This window comes from Bubalus bubalis, chromosome 18, assembly GCF_019923935.1.
Source record: "Bubalus bubalis isolate 160015118507 breed Murrah chromosome 18, NDDB_SH_1, whole genome shotgun sequence".
NCBI classification, from domain to species: domain Eukaryota; kingdom Metazoa; phylum Chordata; class Mammalia; order Artiodactyla; family Bovidae; genus Bubalus; species Bubalus bubalis.
The window spans coordinates 50477211-50495337 of NC_059174.1; the positions used below are offsets into that span (position 1 = coordinate 50477211).

Sequence of the window (18127 nt, forward strand, 5' to 3'; positions counted from 1 at the left end):
CTGTGTGTCTGAATGAGTCTGAGTGAGTGTGCACAGCTTGTGTATGTACATCTTGGTGTGTCTATCTCAATGACCTGGGTGTGAGTGTGTACCTGTCTCTGTCACTGTGTGTGTGTGTGTGTGTACATCTGGTGTGTGTCTGTCTGAGTGACCTGGGTGTGTATGTGTGTATGCACATCTGTGTCTATCTGTGCCTCTGTCTGTGAGTGACTCTGGGATGTGCGTGTATGTGTGTGTACTTCTCTGTGTGTCTGAGTGACTCTGGGTGTGTGAGTGTGTAGCTGTCTGTATGTGTGTCTGAATGAGTCTGAGTGAGTGTGCACAGCTTGTGTATGTACATCTTGGTGTGTCTATCTCAATGACCTGGGTGTGAGTGTGTACCTGTCTCTGTCACTGTGTGTGTGTGTGTGTGTACATCTGGTGTGTGTCTGTCTGAGTGACCTGGGTGTGTATGTGTGTATGCATATCTGTGTCTATCTGTGCCTCTGTCTGTGAGTGACTCTGGGATGTGCGTGTATGTGTGTGTACTTCTCTGTGTGTCTGAGTGACTCTGGGTGTGTGAGTGTGTAGCTGTCTGTATGTGTATCTGAATGAGTCTGAGTGAGTGTGCACAGCTTGTGTATGTACATCTTGGTGTGTCTATCTCAGTGACCTGGGTGTGAGTGTGTACCTGTCTCTGTCACGCTGTGTGTGTGTACATCTGGTGTGTGTCTATCTGAGTGACCTGGGTATGTATGTGTGTATGCATGTCTGTGTCTATCTGTGCCTCTGTCTGTGAGTGACTCTGGGATGTGCGTGTGTACGTGTCTGGGGTGACTTGGTGTGCGAGTGTGTGTACAGGCAGGTGTGCCCACACACGTCTGGGCGTGCGTTTTGCATATCTGCTGGTGTCGTTGTGTCTGGGCTCGCGTCTTCATCTGCACACATTCCCGTCTGGGATCCGCGCACCTGTCCCCTGTGCGTTTGCATGGGGCTTGGTCCGTGTCGGGGCCCCGCCTGGCTGGGGCTGTGGTGTGTACGCTCCGTGGCGGCTCCTGTCAGCACAGCTGCGGGGCCACCGCTCTTGTTGTGTCTGCATCCTCCTCCCTGACACCCAGGAGTGTTCGCTCCCTGGAGGCCGCCCCAGGGACAGCTGTGGGGTGTGGGTGTGAAACGCTGCTCCTGGGGAGGCCGGGCTGGGCCAGTGGGCGCGCAGAGGTTCCCGGCAGCGCCCACCCAGCCCACAGGGGCTCCCAGGCCCCAGCCTTGCTTGTGGGCTTTGGAGGCCGGGGACCCAAGGGACAGGCCAAGCGGGGCTGGGAGGGGTGAGGGGCAGCCCTTGGGCCCTCTATATTTAGCCCGGTTTTCGGTAAGTGCTAACGAGAAGCTGGCCCAAGTCTGCTAAAACCGGCTGGGGGAACTGCAGAGGAGAAGTGAAAGTCCGGGGAGGGAGGGGGGGGCAGAGGGGACCCAGGGCCCCAGGCCTGGGGCAGTCGGGCAGAGCCCAGGGGCGGGGCAGCCCTGGGCGGGTCTGACCCTCAGGCGGTGAGACCCAGGGGCCCCGCTGGGTCCTACAGGGCTTTTTCCTGCCCTTTCCTCTGAAAAGTCGCACGCTTCCTGTGTTGGGAGGAGGGAGGGTGACCCTAAGCAGCCACCCAGACTTTCTGTGCAGATGAATGAGGCTTTGAGGGGGCACTTCTGAAGGTTGGCGGTAGGGGGGTGGGGATGTTAGAGCAAATTAGAGTCACCTGGAAGGGGGCTTGAAAAAATTAGGACACTTAGGTTTCACCTTGTGCCATAACACTGTGCCAGAGTATTATGGGGTGGGATTGGGCATGAGTCTTTGTCTAGAGTTGAGAGAGAGAGGGAACGAGAGAGCCTGCAGGATGGGGTCTCAGCGAGCCTCTTGTCAGGGTCACCATACCCTGAGTCCCCATGAAGACATCACTGAAGCTTTGGGTCCATGGTGGAAATGGAGTGCCCCCAGTTCATCCCTGGTGGGGATGGTTTGATGAGACCCTCCTCTTGGGTTGGGCTCGATGAAGGAAGAGGAGAGGGGAGGGCAGAGGCCTGGGAATGGTCTGCTCTGGCCATTCTGCTGTCGCCCAGCCGATGCTGCAGGGGTGTGTGGGCTGTGTGGGAGCTGGGGGCGGGGGCAGGATTGGGGAAACAGTGGTAGAGAGTTCCCCTCAGACCACGTTTGCCTCTGCAGCCACCGTTCCTCCAGAGGGGAGGTGACCTTAAAGGGTTAAGGTCAGGTGGGAGCCCCTGGGGGCCTGGGGCTGAGGGTCGAAGGTCAGGTGACCACAGAGAGAGGATCCTTTCCTGCATTCGTTCATTCCAAAGACAGAGTCCCAGACTGTGCGGTGGTGACTCCAGCCTGGGCCCTAAGGAGCCCACCGTCTAGAGTAGGGGTCACTGCCTAGGCAGTCAGGGCGTGTTGGGGCAAAGGGAGCCCAGATGAGAGAGGCACTGACCATCTGGGCAGTCCAGGAAGACCTCACAGAGGAGGTGATGTGGAGGTGGGGCCTTAAAGAGGAGCAGGAGTTTGCTAGTCAAGAAGGAAGGGGTCGTCCCATGTGGGAGGGGAACAGAGGCAAAGGCCTGGAGGGGAGGGAGCAGGGCGGCCCTGCTCATCCCGCCCACGCGGCCTGTTGAGGACCCCAGATGAGTCAGCCCTGCCCCGAGGGCTTCCTAGCCTGATGGGGGAGATATTCTGGGGCCCAGATGCCTGCAGCCCTTAGGACAGTGATGGGGAGGTGGAGCCAGGGTGGAGGGAAGAGGGCAGAGACCCCCCACCTGAAGTCATCATGGTGGTGACTTCAAAGAGAACGGAGCCTGTGCTGGGTCCTGAAGGATGAGTAGGAGGTCGCCAGGCAGACAGAGGGGAACAGCGTTCCAGGCCGAGGGACCAGCCCACGCCAAGGCTCTTTACGTGACAGAGAGAGAGCAGGACAGAGGCAGGCACCAGTAAGAGACAGGGAGCCGCAGAGAGGCACAGGCGTTTATAACCTGGGCTTCCAAGCTGGGTGATGCCAGGGACCCAGCAGTGAGTCAGCCCAGGCCTGTCCTCTGATCAGTGGGGAAGGACAAGGGCACAGGTGACCACAGCCCTGTAGGCTCGGGGCTTGATTGGTGAGGAGAGGCTGCCTTAGTTGGCTAGGGCTGCCATAGCAAAGTACCCCCAGACGAGATGGCTTACACGATAGAAATTATTTTTCTCAAAATTCTGGAGGCTGGAAGTCCAAGGTCAAGCTGTCATTGGGGTTAGTTTCTTCCGAGGCCTTCCCCCTTGGCTTGGGGTGGCCGTCGGCTCCCTGGGTCCTCACCTGGTCTTCCCTCTGTGCCTGTCCGTGTCCCAGTCTTCTTGTCTTATTAGGGACACCAGTCAACCTGGATCAGGGCCTAGCCTGAGGCCCTGATCCGTACGTGGGGCCTGATCTCATTTTGGCTTCATTACCTCTGTAAAGATCCTGTCTCCAAAGATGGTCACAGTCTGAGTTACTGGGGTTATGAATCCAAGAGAGGAATGTCAAGGGGTACAGCTCAGCACACAGCAGAGGCCGAGGATGAGCACGGGCCCTCTGGGGTGGAGGTGGGGCCCGAGGCCGCCCCGGTCCGTGAGCAGGAGGGGCATTCACTGGCGAGGTGGGGAGGAAAGAACCTGTACGGCCTGGACCCCTGCCCCCTGCCCCTCGTCAAGCAGAGGGCGATGCCAGCATGACTGAAGAGAAAGGTGCATGAGTGCTAAGAGATGGGCAGCAGAGGGTGACGAGGGTCACACCCTGATGACCAAGATGGGAGCCTGGGCTTTTCTTAGGAGACGGGGAACCGTGGAAGTGGTCCCGGCTGGGGAAGGGGCTCCTGGTGGCAGCATGGTCGCTGGCTGGAAGGAGGGGCTGCGGAGGTGGCCGGGGCATGGCTTTCCAGAATGCTGGCAGGGATGTAGGGCCACTCTCGGGTTTGTGGTTGCCTGCAGCAGGGCCAAGGGCTGAGAGATTTATTTGCTTGGCTTTAAAATGTTATTTATTCTTTATCTGGCTGTGCTGGGACTTCGTCACTGCACAGGTTTTTCTCTAGTTCCGGTGAGCAGGGGCCGCTCTCCAGTTGCCGTGCGCGGGCTTCTCATTGCAGTGGCCTCCCTTGTGGTGGAGCGCGGGCTCTAGGGCACTCAGGCCTCCGTCGTTAGGGCTCCCAGGATCTAGAGCACAGGCTCAGTAGTTGTGGCACATGGGCTCAGCTGCCCCGCGGCATGTGGAATCTTCCCAGACCAGGGATTGAACTTGTGTCTCCTGCAGGTGACAGGAGGATTATTGGCAAGTGGATTCTTTACCACTGAGCCACCAAGGAAGCCGAGTCTGGGAATTTTAGAGCCAGGATCAGGCAGGACTCCTGCTTCTTGATGCCCCAGGGTCAGGAGGCAGGGGGACTCCTTCCTTGGCTCCCTTTGTGACCTCCTGGGTCTCGGGGTCCTTAACCACTCAATGCTCCTTCCCCAGTGCCCGGCAACAGGGCCTGAACTCTGGGAGCATCTGGGCACCTGCTCCCCACCCCCACCTCATAAGCTTATGCCTTAGTAGGACTATGTGCTGGCTTATTATTATTAGCTTGTTTTATTTCTTTTTTGTGTGTGAAAACATACATATAGTAAAATGCTCAGGTTTTAACTGTACAGTTTGATGAATTTTACATATGTACAGAACCCCTCCCCCACCACCGCCAAACCACCAAACAGATCACCTCCCAGGACATTTCTAACCCTCTGAAGGCTTCTTCACACCCTTTCCAGGTCAGCACCCCTCAAAAGGTGTCCAGTAATCTGACCTTAATCACCTGAGATCATCCTGCCTGTTTCTGAGTTTCCCTTAATTGGGGTCCTGCTGTCTGTCCACTTCTGTTGTCTCACGTCTTTCCCTTGGCAGCAGGTTTGCGAGATTCAGTGTGTGTGATGCAGGAGCTGGTTCTTTTCTGGGCTGTGGAGTATTTCACTGTCCAGACATACCAGTGTGTTAGCTCATCCCCGGTTAACGGGCCCCGGAGCCGTTTCCAGCGTGGGGGGGCAGTTAGAAAAGGGCTGCTGCCCGGAACACATGTGCCTGGGGCGGTGGTAGGCAGGACGCTGCGTCCTCTGGGGTGGATGCCGGGAGAGGATGTGCTGGGAAGCGGTGCCTCTAACTTTCCTGGACTGTGCTTGGATGGGTTTACAGCCCCGTCAGCAGTGTGCGCCCTGGCTTTTTCCCCTTTTTCCCCTTTGCTGGCGCCCGGCCTTCGTTGCTGCACGGGCTGCTGCCCAGTTGCGGTGCACAGGCTCCTCTGCTTGCGGAGCGCGGGCTCGAGAGCCCAGGCGTCAGTAGTTGTGGTGCCTGGGCTTAGTTGCTCCGAGGCATGTGGGATCTTCCTGGATCAGGGATCAAACCCGTGTCCCCTGCACTGGCAGGCAGATTCTTTACCACTGAGCCACAAGGGAAGCCCTGAGCTGGTTTTTTAATCAGGAGTTTCAAATCAGAGTGGCATTCATTGTCAAGTGACCCTCAGTTGCAAAATATCTGGACTTCTTTTTCAGTTGCAGAGGCTCTTTCAGGTCTCTTTTCTAGCTGGCCTGCTTTAACTGTCTTGGACACAGAGCATGTTAGCGTTGGATGGCTCCTTTGATAGAACGGGGTCTTGGTGGGGATTTGGAGTGAGTTGTGAAATGTTAGGATCAGAGTCAGGGTCGGGAGTAAGGTCTGAGGCCAAGCTGGGAGTCGAGGTCAGATGAAGGACTTGGGCTGTCTGGACGAGGGCTGGGGATCAGCATGGGTAAGAAAATTGCAAATGCGTCGGTCAGAAACCCAGACTAGGAGTCTAGGACCAGGAAGGGCTGGGTTTGAATGGCTCTCAGGGTGAGCCTGGATTGGAGTCACTGTGGAGATGAGATGGAGGGGATCAGAACGGGTTCATCAGACCGTAGTGATACTGATTAGAAGCGGGAGCCCCAGAGTCACGAGGACCCCGGTCCAACCTGGGTGCCTTTGCTGTCTCACGGGGCTCTTGGGGAGGTGCCATCTGCCTGGAACCTCAGTTTTCTCCCCTGTAAAATGGGGGTAGTACTGGCACCAGCTGCCAACGTGAGCTCTGAGTCATATCTCGCGCTGTGCTGGTAGCACTCACCTTCCCGTGACCAGAATCGGAGCGTTGTGAGCATGGGGTTGTTTCCCTTGCTCCGGGTCCCCTGTTTGCCACCTCTTTCCATTTCCTGGGCCTGCGGGACTGTAGGGTGGGATGGGGTTAGTAGGGTGGGGGCTCCAGGTTGGATTAAGGGCTGCAGTCCCAGGTAAGGCTGCAGTCTAGCGTTAGCTCTGAGGACAAGGTCAGGGCAGAAGCGGATGGGGTTGGAGTTGGAGTCACAGAGATGAGAGCGGGGCCGCCCAGCCTGAAAGGGAGGCAGAGGGGGGAGTGGACGGGAAAGTGGTGGGCCGGGGAGGGGGCCTGGGGCGCTGAATCACACCCAGAGATCTGAGGACTCGCTCCTGGGGGATGCTGCCGTCCCTCACACCTCCCAGGCCCTACTCAGAGTGGAAAACACGCCTCACCGAAACCTGGTGGGGCAGGACGGGCGCCTGGGCGGCCGCTGTGAGGAGGCCCAAGGCTGACTCGCTCCTTCGGAGCATCACCAGCCTCCCCCAACCCTGGGCGGCCAGAGCCGCGCCAGGACCAAGGGCCAACCTCACCTCCCGCCCTGCCCCAGGTCTCTCGGGGGGTTGGAGGTGACCCTCCCTGTGCCACCTGCCAGAGGGGCCAAGAGGCTTCTCTCCTGTCCTACCGGTGGAGGGCAGGGGCCTGGAGCAGAGGGCATGTCTCCAGGAAAGAGACACTTGCAAGGTGGCAGGGGGCGTGGGGATATGGGGGAGAGGCTGGGTGGTGCTGGGGGAGCGGCCCCAGAGCCCTACTGGCTTCCGCACCCTCACCTCACTGGCATCCCTCCTTTGTCCTCAGAAATAAGAATGTCTAAGCCCCTGGAGGCCGAGAAGCAAGGTCTGGACTCCCCGTCAGAGCACCCAGGTACGTGGGGAACGGGGCAGGGAGGGCAGAGGTCACCACGGGCAGAGGGCAGGGGTGCTCGGGGGCGTTAGGGTCAGGGGCTAGTGACAGCTCACCCCTCGCCCCTCTCTTTGCAGACACTGAAAGAAATGGACCAGACACTAACCATCAGGTCAGGAGGCAGGGGATGGGTATCGGGGAGAGGGGCAGAAGAGAGCAGAGCAGAGCTCTGTGGGGCAGGGCCAGGGCATCAGAAGTTGCTTCATCTCACTGTTCCCATCGCCCACCCCCACTTGCTCTTTGCAGAACCCCCAGAATAAGACCTCCCCGTTCTCGGTGTCCCCGACTGGCCCCAGCACCAAGGTAAGCCCCGGTCAGAGCAGCCAGGGTGACCGCTCAGGTATGACATTTGATGGAGGGTCCCAGATGCCTGCTGTGGGCCCAGGGCCTGGCACCTTGGTGACAGGACTCCTCCCGCCCCTTCTCACCCTCAGACTCCCGCCCCAGGCCTGTGACTCACCAGGGCTCCTTCCCCTTCCCTGGGGGGGTGGGGGTGGCCAGGGAAATCCCCCCCAGAGCCCCAGTGCGATGAACAACAGGAAACTGAGGGCCCCGCCCCCATCCCAACTTCCCTGACTGAACAGAGGCCCGCCCCACCCCCACCCCCCCAACGCACACACTCGGGGCCAGGCCAGGAGTGGGAGCAGGTGGGGGCGGGCAGGTCCAGTGAGGATGCTGCAGGAGAGGCCAGCGGGCAGGCCGGAAGGGGCCAGATGGAGCACATCCAGATGGGCCCTGCTGCAGGGCACAGCTGGGCTTCAGGGGGTATCTGGTGCCTGGGTCTCCACCCTCCAGTCTGGTGGGGGTGGCTGGCCGATCCAGAGACCTGAAGATGGCACAGGGGCAGAGGGGGCCCGGGCAGGACTCCTGACTCTGACCAGTGGTGGCTGGAGGCCGGGGTAGGGGGCCAGGAGGTGCTCTGAGACCATGGGAAAGTCACCCTCCCACTCTGGGCTCCTCAGTCTCCTCCAGCCTGGGAGTGGGGGCGGGCAGATTAGATGACCCCTTGACAGGTGTCTGGTTCAGAGTGCGCGGACATGACCCCAAGGAGAAGGCCCCTGACTCTGACCAGCTTCACTCTGATCTCAAGCTGGGCTCTGGCCTCTGCCCTCAGAGCCAAGAGCATCCATTGCCCGCCTCCCCGCCCCCCAGCCCCAGCCCCGCCCCCGAATCTTTGCCTCCCGTCCTGCCCCACAGCAGCCCTGCTTCTCCCCTAGGAGACCAGTGGGGCCCAGGGGAGCAAAGGGCCCGCTCCCTTCCCCACCAGGCCTCTGTCTACGTCTGGTCTGCGCTCCCTGCCCTTGCTGCTCCATCCCACCGCCTCTCTTCTGTGTCAGTCTTTCCCTCAGGGCAGTCCTTCATGGGCTTCCATCAGGATGTCAGACAGATGCACACACCACCCTGTATAATTATTTACATCACAATTTTGTTAAATTGGTTCAATTTAAAAAAATTTTATTATGGAAAATGTGAAACAGATACAAAAGTAGAAGGAAGACCATAGCGAAAACAAACCTCCAGGTACCTGTCACTCAGCTTCAACAATAATCAATTCATGAACTGGCTTGCTTTCTCAACAGCTAAAATAAAACTTTTTTTTTTAATGGAAATTTTATGAATGGAAAACCAGAATCACTTGCCATGGAAATAAAGACAATGATTATTAAAATTACCCAGAGGCTCTTGCCTGTTGTAGGATCTAAGCCTGAGACCAGTTCTCTATTTGTTAGAAGGGAAGGGGAGCCAGGGTTGGAAGGTATTAGAGACATCCTTGCACCTAATGAAGACTTCTCTTAAAAGACCCAGAGAGAAGGAAAGAGCCCCGAGAAGCCTCGGACTCTCACCATGACACACGGTGTTAGTTTTTTAAAAACCTTTCATTAAAATATGACACACACTTAGATCCTTGGCATACAACTCTGGATTTTCACAAATTGAACACCTGTGTTGTCAGCATCAGATCAAAAAACAGAAGACGACCAGACTTCCAGAAGGCCCTTAATTTCCCCAGGAGGGCGGCCATGGCCCTGACCTCTAGTTCCGCTGTTTCACACTGCATCCCCACACCCCTCAGACTTTCTGACCCTTGGATCCCACCCCCTGGGGCGTGCCACTCACTCTCTGTTATTTGCCCTTTCCCAGGCCTCTGTCTGTGAGTCTCAGTCTGTGTTGCAAGTGCCATGCTCGCTCCTGCCAAGTTGCTGTGTTGCCTTGCACAAGTCGTTTTCCCTCTATGAACCTCCTTTTGCAAGATGTTGTTGGGATAGTGGGCTGAAGGATGATGCCTAACATTCCCCTCTGGGCCCGAGAGTGGGACCCATCAAGCGCACACCCCCACCCCATGTGTCTTTTACCAACAGACCTCTCAGGCCAGCCCACCATTGTCTGGCTTTTTGCTCAGGAGGGGAAGAAGGCAGGGACCTAGGGACCACTGTAAGCTGGTCTGTTGTGCGTGGTGGATGCAGATGCACCTGTATACTCCACGGAGAGATGAGAAGGGGCTCAGTGGACTTGGGTGGAGGCTGACAAAAGACCTGAGCCACATCTGGCCTGCAGACACCTTATGCTGACCTTGCTGCGTTTCTGCCTTAGATTTTTACTGGCAGGGAGCAGAGTGGGGGCTGGTCAGGCCCCCCTTCAGGCAGGCGGGCATGCTCTTTCCAGCCCACTCTGTCCACACCTGCCCAAATCATCCATTTGCGCCATCTGCCTGTTTCCTTCGGCTTTGACTTCATGACCCATATTCTAAGGCGGTGATTTTTCTTTAATACCTTAAGACCCTTTCTTCCAACAAAATCTTGTTCCACTGGACAGACAAGAGATGTACTTTGGGCTGAAGCAGATGAGGGATGTGGTACCCAGAATCCTCGGGTCCCCCAGGCATCATTTCCCATTTGACACATGGGGAACTGACCCCCAAGAGGGTAAAAGCACTCTCCGAAGGCGACCCTCTTCTGTCGGGAGTTTGAGTGCAGAGGGTGTGTTAATCCTTCTGACCGATGTGTAAACTGAGGCTAAACTGAGCGGCTAGCCGGCCCCTGCAGACCTGGCCTTCGCCCCCCAGTCTGCTCCTTCGCGTGCGAGCGCAGGGCTGGCGTAGCCACCCACACACGTGCCCTCTCTTTGGTTCGCAGGTGGGCATTCTCTCTGGCCTCCACTTAACATTCTGGGGTCCCGGACCCTGCCTCTCTCCCCCCCAGATCAAGGCTGAAGACCCCAGCGGCGACTCAGCCCCAGCAGCACCCCCGCTCCCGCAGCCGGCTCAGCCACACCTGCCCCAGGCCCAACTCATGTTGACTGGCAGCCAGCTAGCCGGGGTAAGTACCGGGGCACAGGGACGGGGGACGGTGCGGGGGCTGGGGGGGGAGGGGACACGCCAGCCGCCTCCCGTCTGTTACAGGACCCACGGTGGCCTGGGGTACTCCTCCAGTCCCACGGCCACTCTGTCCGCGCCTGCCTCTTCTGCCCGGTAACCCGCTTGGCTCGAGGCGCTAACTAACCCATCTCTGCCTTCTCCGCTCCTCCTACGCTCCTCCTGCGGCCCCGCTCCGGCCCCGCCCCCACCCCCCGCAGCTCACGGCGCTGATGCCGGCTCAGCAGCAGCTCCTCCTGCAGCAAGCGCAGGCCCAGCTCCTGGCCGCCGCCGTGCAGCAGTCCAGCGCCGTCGCCGCCGCCGCCGCCTCCACCTCCTCCTCTTCTTCCTCCTCCTCCTCCTCCTCCGCCTCCTCCTCGACCTCGCAGGCCCCAGCCTCCTCCTCCTCCGGGGGAGGCGACCTGCCACCACCACAGTCTGCCAGCCAGCCCCCGGGGACCCCACAGCTTACCCTGTCCCAGCCCATCCAGCTCACAGCACAGGTAAGGGCGGCCCCCAGGGGAGCACACTCCCCCAGCCGAGGACCCGAGACTGTGCAGGAGGCTGGCTGGTCCCCGGGTACCATTTACCATTCTGACCACCAGCCACCGGCCGGGCAGTCCCCCGGCAACCCTAGGAAGCCTTGGGACACGCAGCCACCCATCACTGGGGGGCTAGAGCGAGGCTCGGAGGGAGCACACCCTCCAGGTGAGGGGAGCACCTGACTCCCCAATTTCTGTGCACCTCGCTGCGGGGGCCCAGCCACCTGGGAGGCTGACACGTCATCCTCAGTTTAGAGCAGAGGAAACCGGGGGTCACCTCAGTGGGCAGGACCTGTGTGTGGGCCCCGAATGAAAGGGTGAGAATCAGAATCAGTGTCCCCACATCATGTCCCCTGGCTCATCCAGTGAGACCCTCTTTCAGAAAGAGGCCCATGACCTATGGGTCAGGAAATGCCACATTCTCTCTCCCCATTCTACAGACTTCCGGTCTACGTGGAATCATGCATATGAGGGGCCATATTAGCTTCTAGGCCTTCCACAACAAAGTATCACAAATGGGGTGGCTTAAAACAACCAAAATGCATCATGTTAGACCAGAAGTCCAAAATCAAGGTGTCAGCAGAGCTGGGCTCTCTGTGAAGGCTCTCGGGGGAATCCCTCTTTGCTTCTTCCAGCTTCTGGTGGTGTGGGAAATCACTGGCTTTCTCATAGATGGATGACTCCAATCTCTGCCCCTCTCATCGCATGGCCATCTTCTCTGTGCATATCGGTCTCTATGTCCACATTTCCCCTCCTTGTATAAGGACAGCAGTCATTGAATTAGGGCCCACCCTAATGACCTCATTTTAACTTGATCATATCTGCAAAGACCTCGTTTCCAGACCAGGTCATAGTTACAGGCACCAGGGGTTAGAATTCCCGCCATATCTTTTTAGGGAACACAGTCCAACCATGGCAGTGGCCCATTCAACTGTTGGCAGTGGCCCACAGGCTTCCCATAAGGACCCCTGACAGGAGCTGAGCAGACGCTGGGCAGGCCTCCTCTTCTGACAGGCTGCTCTCTCCGGCGCACCCCTTCCTTTCACACCTGCCCATGTCACCCATCTGTGCTGTTCACCTGGTTTCCATATAGCATTTGAGTCTGTGACCGGTGTTGCAGGACAGCGAAGGGCCTAGGAAGCCTTAGGACAAGGGACCCTGTTGAACTCCACACAGCCCTGAGTTTCTCACAGAGACTGTTCCTAGGACCCTCCTCTTTCCCCGCCCCTTCCCTAGGAATCCCCTGGCGGCCTGTGCTATCTGCACCAGGGAGCTGTCCAGCGCCCGCGAGGCTGTTCCCTTGGCAGCCGTTAGCCTCTGATGGCCCGGCTCCACTGCTGGCCAGCACTCTCATTTGGGGCTTAGCACTGAGCGCATCTCTGCCTTCTTAGCGCTTCCTGCCACGAGGTCTGGCTCCTCAGAAACAGAGCAATCTGGCCTCGCTGCTCTGTAGTGACTTTCCCAAACAGAGCCTCCCGACGCCTGGCTCTCCACTGTTGCCCCATGTAGTCTGTTGGATGCGGCCTTGGTACCAGGCACTATGCTAACGCGACTGCCTGAACCCAGAGACCCTCATGCCTGAGGCTCCAGGAGAGTGAAGTGACTTCGCCTGCCTCAGGTCATACCGTGAGCTCAAGGGGCATTGCCAGCCCAGGAGTCCAGAGCTGTAACCACATGATCTGGGGCTCCTGCCCCTCTCTGGCACCCCTCCCTCCCTGGCCACCAGAGACCCCTGCGATTTGCCTCGCAGCGCACACCTCTCTTCACTGGGCAGTGCTGAGGCTCAGGGCTCCTCACTAGGCTCCTCCAGTCTCTGTCCTCTTTTCTACCTGGAGGTCAGCCCCCTGTTTTTATCTGGTCAGCTCCTCCTCTTCCTTTAAGTCCCAGCTCAGGAGTCTGTGCCTCCAGGAAGTCTTCCATGACTTCTCTTTCTCTCTCTGGTTTGATTTTCTGCTTTCTGATCACCAGAGGCTGTGTGAAAATAGGCCCTCGAAAATCTCTGTTGAAGGAACACAGACTACAGGGAGGGTGGAGGGACAGGGCAGCCCAGTGCAGACCCAACCAGGCCATCAGCCCCAGGAGCAGCAGACGCTCCTGTTCAGCCAGCGCCTCCAGGCTCCCCACGGACCCCGGGAACGCAGGCTGACCCTCTGCCGCCCACTGTCCTGCCCGCGCCGACTCTCCAGGCCGCCTCCTGCCCAGCCCTCTCCTCTCGCTCTGCCTGCCCCAGCTTCCCCCAGTTCTGATCTTCATCTGTCCACTGCAAGTGCCAAGCTAGGCTGAGGTGGTTTCCTGGGAGTTCCGTCACCCCGTGATCTCACTTCCCCAGCAGATAAATGTTTATCCCGGGCAGCCCAGGAGCAGGGAAACGAGCTGCCTGCGCTCAGGCCACAGTGGGCACCACGTCCTCCCGTGCTCACTGCCCTGCTGCAGTCACAGCCGGCCCGGCCCTGGCTTGACTCTCTTCCCATCCTGTGTCTTGTGTATGCCGGGTCCATTTAACTTCTCGTGCCTGCTCAGCTCCGTCCCGCCCTCACTTCACAGATATGTCCCTCTGTTGAGCCCTGGCAAGAAGCAGGCATGACTCACACAGAGCCTTGTCCCTGGAGGGGCTCCCAGTCTCATAGGGAAACAGACACACCAATAAGCCACCAAGAAATGTTTGAGAAGTTCTAAGAAAGTTAAAGGGCTTCCCAGGTGGCACTAGTGGTAAAGAACCTGCCTGCCAATGCAGGAGATCTAAGAGATGCGGGTTCAATCCCTGGGTCATCAAGATCCCATAGAGGAGGGCATGGCAACCCACTTCAGTATTCTTGCCTGGAGAATCCCATGGACAGAGGAGCCTTGTGGGCTATGGTCCATAGGGTCCCACAGAGTTGGACACAACTGAAGTGACTTAGCACACATGCAGGCAAGAAAGTCAAAAGCATTCATAGTCCTATCACTTTGAAATTGTATATAAAGTACAAAGAGAAAGTCCAGCTTCTGTCCCTGTAATGCCAGCTTCCAAAAAGTAAACTCGGTCAGCTTGGCAGGAACCTTCCTTGCATTTTCCTATCTTGAACAGATGAAGAGCTGATTATAATACCATTTTATCACTGACTTTTTTTTTTCGCTGCACCGCCTGTGTTGTGGAATCTTAGTTCCCTGACCAGGCATTGAACCCGAGTGCTTGGCGGTGAGAGCAGAGTCCTAACCACTGGGCCACCGCAGAACTCCCTCTAATTTTTACACTCTGTGTGGTCAGCACTGGGCACGGTGCCTTCTACCAAGGTGGCCTCACAGATACTTACTGAATCAATGAGAGATGTTTTGCTGCAGCTTTTCAATCAAGGGTAGGGAAGACATCTCTCCAGGGGAGTCATTCAGAATGTCTGGGGTAGGAGAGGCATTGATTGAACATATATATTCACTGCTCAAACATCATTTTGTCTCTGGAGGGCCCGGGGAGTTGGGGGGATGTCCCCATTCCATCTTACAGCCTCAGCAAATAGAGCTCGAGACAATATTTTAGGCAGGCAGGACCTAGTGAAGAAAGGTGACTGGGAGAAACCTGCTGGGAGTGGTGGGGACAGAGGAAAAGGAAAGCGGCGTGTCTGAGGGAGTCAGGGCAGGCTTCCCGGAGAAAGTGACATCCGCACCAAGGAGGGACAGGCGGGAGTTTGCCAGGTGGATGAGTGGAGAAGGGGTTCCAGGCATGGGAATGGCAAATGCAAAGAGAGAGAGCAGAGCAGGCTTAGGGAGGCAGTGGGTGGGCACCAATAAAGGATGAGGTGGGAGTGGGAGGAGGTGTCAGTGTGGCCACAGCCCCCGCTCTAGGCAGTTAAAGAGGAAGAGGGAATATTTGGCTCAGGCCACTGAAAAGGCCCAGCCTAGAACATCAGACCTGGCCCCAGGGATCTGTCTTCCTTTTCATTCTGCGACGGGCACAGTGGATACCAGCACTTCTAGCCTTGCAGCCACCGTGCCCAGCGACATAAAACACACCCACTGCCAAGAGTCCTTGTCTCCTGACCCCTGAGAAGGTGGGCTCCTGGAGAAGGGAATGGCAACCCACTCCAGTTTTGTTGCCTGGAGAATCCCATGGACAGAGGAGCCTGGCGGGCTATAGGATCACAAAGAGTCCAACACAACTTGGTGACTAACAGCAGCACGGGATATTATATGCAACTGGCATGTAGGTGTTTTCCCTCCCTGTTGACTGGTGCTCTGTCCACGGTGTTCTGCCCCAGTCGCTGCTCCACATGGCAGGGCCAGCCTCTGGGGGCTGGGGGTATACATAGAAGATCTTGTGCTAGAGACAGCCACCTCTGTCCACCTGCAACCCCAACCTTTAGAGCTTCCCCCAGTGGAGGGGACTGGAAGAATCATAGTCATTTATTCATTCAACTAACATTTCCTGAGCACCTCGTGTGTGCCAGGCTCTCATTCGTGGCCCCGAGGGGACAGCTGGGAGCAAGGCAGAGGGGGCTGCCCTTGAGGGCGTTATTATGTTCTAGTGGAGAGACAGACAGTAAACAAGTCAACAGACCAGCCAAACAAGACGGTTTTAGCATAAGTGTGATGGAGAAAATGAAACAGGGTGCTGCCCTAGAGGGAGGAAGCCACTTTTTTTTTTTTTTGGCAGCGCTACACAACATGCTGGGTTGGGGATCGAACCCTTATTTATTTAACACCAAAAGCATTTTGTATTGGGGTATGGCCGGTTAACAATGTTGTGATAGTTTCAGGTGGACAGCGAAGGGATTCAGCCGTACATACACATGCATCCATTCTTCCCCACACCGCGGGAGGAAGTCACTTTCAATGGGTAGTCAGGAAAAGTTTCACTGACAAGGTGGCCTTTGAGAACCAAGGCCTGACTGAGTCAGGCATGAAGGCAGTGGGAGAGCTTGGGAAAGGGCAACAGCAGGTACAAGGGTCCTGAGGTAGAAGCCACCCTGACTTGTTCAGGGCACAGAGGACGGTGCAGTGTGTGAAACAGAGTGAGTGGGGGGCAAGTGGGAGGTGAGGAGCCGTGGCAGAGGCCAGAAGGACTGGCTTTTGCAGCGTCTCGTAGGCAAGATCAAGGAGTTGGGAAGGTGTGCTGGGTATGATGGGAGGCAGTGGGGGTTGCCAACCAGGTTAGGAGTGTGCCCCAACTGACCCTTTACAAAGCTCCTTCCAGCTGCTGTGGGTAGAATGGACTAGAAGCAAGGAGCCGAGTGGGAAGCCCTCGTAGGCATCCCTGAAGGCGATGAGGGTGGAGGTGGGGTCCAGTATGCTATTTTGTATGGATCCTGTAGGTCAAGGGTGACTCCTGGGACTCTGGCTTCAGTGACTGGGTAGTGGCGAGGTGGTTTCCTGAGCTGGGGAAGGCAGGGGAGGAACAGGGTGTTTTGGAGGGCGGGGCTGAGGAACCAGGAGTTTCACTTTGGACATGGTAGGGTTCAGAGAGTCTGTTAATCACCCAAAAGTAGAGACATCAAATAGGCAGATGGATATTGGAGGCTGAAGCTCGGTGGAAGGTCTGGGCAGGAGCTGAAAGTTGTCACTTTGCAGGAAGAGGATGGACCCATGGGGCTCCTGCCCTCGAGAGCTCATGGGGTGACATGAGGCGGGTGATGGGAGGGTGCAGTGCCAGCGAATGCTTGTGTTGGGGCAGTATGTTCTGGTTTTCGAGATGCTTTGAGAATAATAATATTACTCAGGCCTCAAAACAACCCAGTGAAGAGTTAGACATTATTACTCTTGTTTTATAGATGAAAGAGGAATCCAGGTGGTGCTAGTGGTAAAGAACCGACCTGCCAGTGCAGGAGACGTAAGAGACACGAGTTCAATCCCTGAGTCAGGAAGATTCCCTGGAGAAGGAAATGGCAACCCACTCCAGTATTCTTGCCTGGAGAATCCCGTGGACAGAGGAGCCTGGTGGGCTACAGTCCATAGGGTCTCAAAGAGTCAGATACGACTGAAGCGACTTAGCATGTATGTACACACAGGTGAAAACCTGAGGCCCCAAGAGAAATGACTCAGTAAAAATGACGGCTGTTTAAGGAGAACCCCTTGAGTGAATCAGGGATCAGGCTAAATGTTCTACATGCATTGTCTCATTTAATTAACAGCCCCATGAGATAAGAATTGCTGAGGTGTCATTTCAAGAAATTGAGGCTTAAAGAGGGTAAAGAACTGCCCGTGGTCTAGGTGTGTAAAGGACAGTCAGGTGTCTGGCTGGCTCCAGAGCCCAGGTATTCCAGGACACCATGCATTGTTACCCTAGTCAGTACAGCCCAGAGAGAGAGCTGGCTTACCCCCAAGTCACTCAGGAATTTGCTGGTGGTGCAGTGGTTAAGGGGCTTCCCTGGTTGCTCAGTGGTAAAAGAATCTTCCTGCCAATGTAGGAGATACAGGTTCGATCCCTGGGTTGGGAAGATCCCCTGGAGAAGGAAATGGCAACCCACTGCAGTATTCTTGCCAGGAAGATTCCATGGACAGAGGAACCTTGGGGTCTCGGAGTTGGACATGACTGAGCCGCTGTGCATGGACACACGCCAGTGATTAGGACTATGTGCTCTCACTGCCAAGGGCCTGAGTTTGAACCCTGGCTGGAGAACTAACATCCCACAAGCTGTGAAGTGTGCCCCCACCCTAAAAAAGGAGGAAGCAGGCACAACATCCAAGACTCGAATCGCCACGGTTCTCAGATGAAAGGGCCCTTGCACCCCCAGGTGACCTTCCCACCCGTTATGGGAACTCCCTCCATACTGTTCTGAGCAGGTGGGGGTGCATTGTCACCCAGGTGGCCCCCAGGATGGATGCTTCCTGCCCCCCATGGTCCCTTCCACTGCTGGGCTCTCGCACAGTCACTGCAGTGTACTCCACACTGTTCCCAGCCCCCGTCCCTTCCTGTCCTCCGCACTCTGGACCTCACTTCAGGCTCTTCATGCTCTGGCAGCACAGTGTCCAGAACAGGTTATAATTTGCCCTATCAGGGAGGGCAAGCCAGTGTAGACGTGCGCACTGACACCTTCCCCTTAGGGTGGCTGTCGGTGTGTGTGGAGGCCAGTCTTGGGGGGCAGGGAAGTCGGCCTGTGCGGTGGAGTGAGGCGCTGCACCTGCTGGGCTCGGCCTGGTGCCTCTAGTTCCTTCTCAAGGCTGCCTCCTCCCCACCAGGTGGAACCGGCCCAGTGGGCGATTA

The 18127-nt window shown here is 56.9% G+C and overlaps 1 protein-coding gene across 10 annotated transcripts in view; it reads left to right on the forward strand.

Moving 5' to 3' along the window:
* POU2F2 (POU class 2 homeobox 2) overlaps positions 1-18127 on the forward strand; it is a 79052-nt gene that overhangs the window by 47567 nt on the left and 13358 nt on the right. For 7 of the 10 annotated variants that reach the window (XM_044931315.2, XM_025269183.3, XM_006041252.4 and 4 more), the window contains 4 exons: positions 6955-7020; positions 7137-7171; positions 7306-7362; positions 10260-10376. In XM_044931315.2, the coding sequence (XP_044787250.1) occupies positions 6963-7020; positions 7137-7171; positions 7306-7362; positions 10260-10376 (267 nt within the window). In that variant the 5' untranslated portion in view covers positions 6955-6962. Of the gene's footprint in view, positions 1-6954; positions 7021-7136; positions 7172-7305; positions 7363-10259; positions 10377-10632; positions 10915-18127 lie in introns of all 10 variants that reach the window. The other 3 variants (XM_044931316.2, XM_044931317.2, XM_044931318.2) reach the window with 1 other exon arrangement.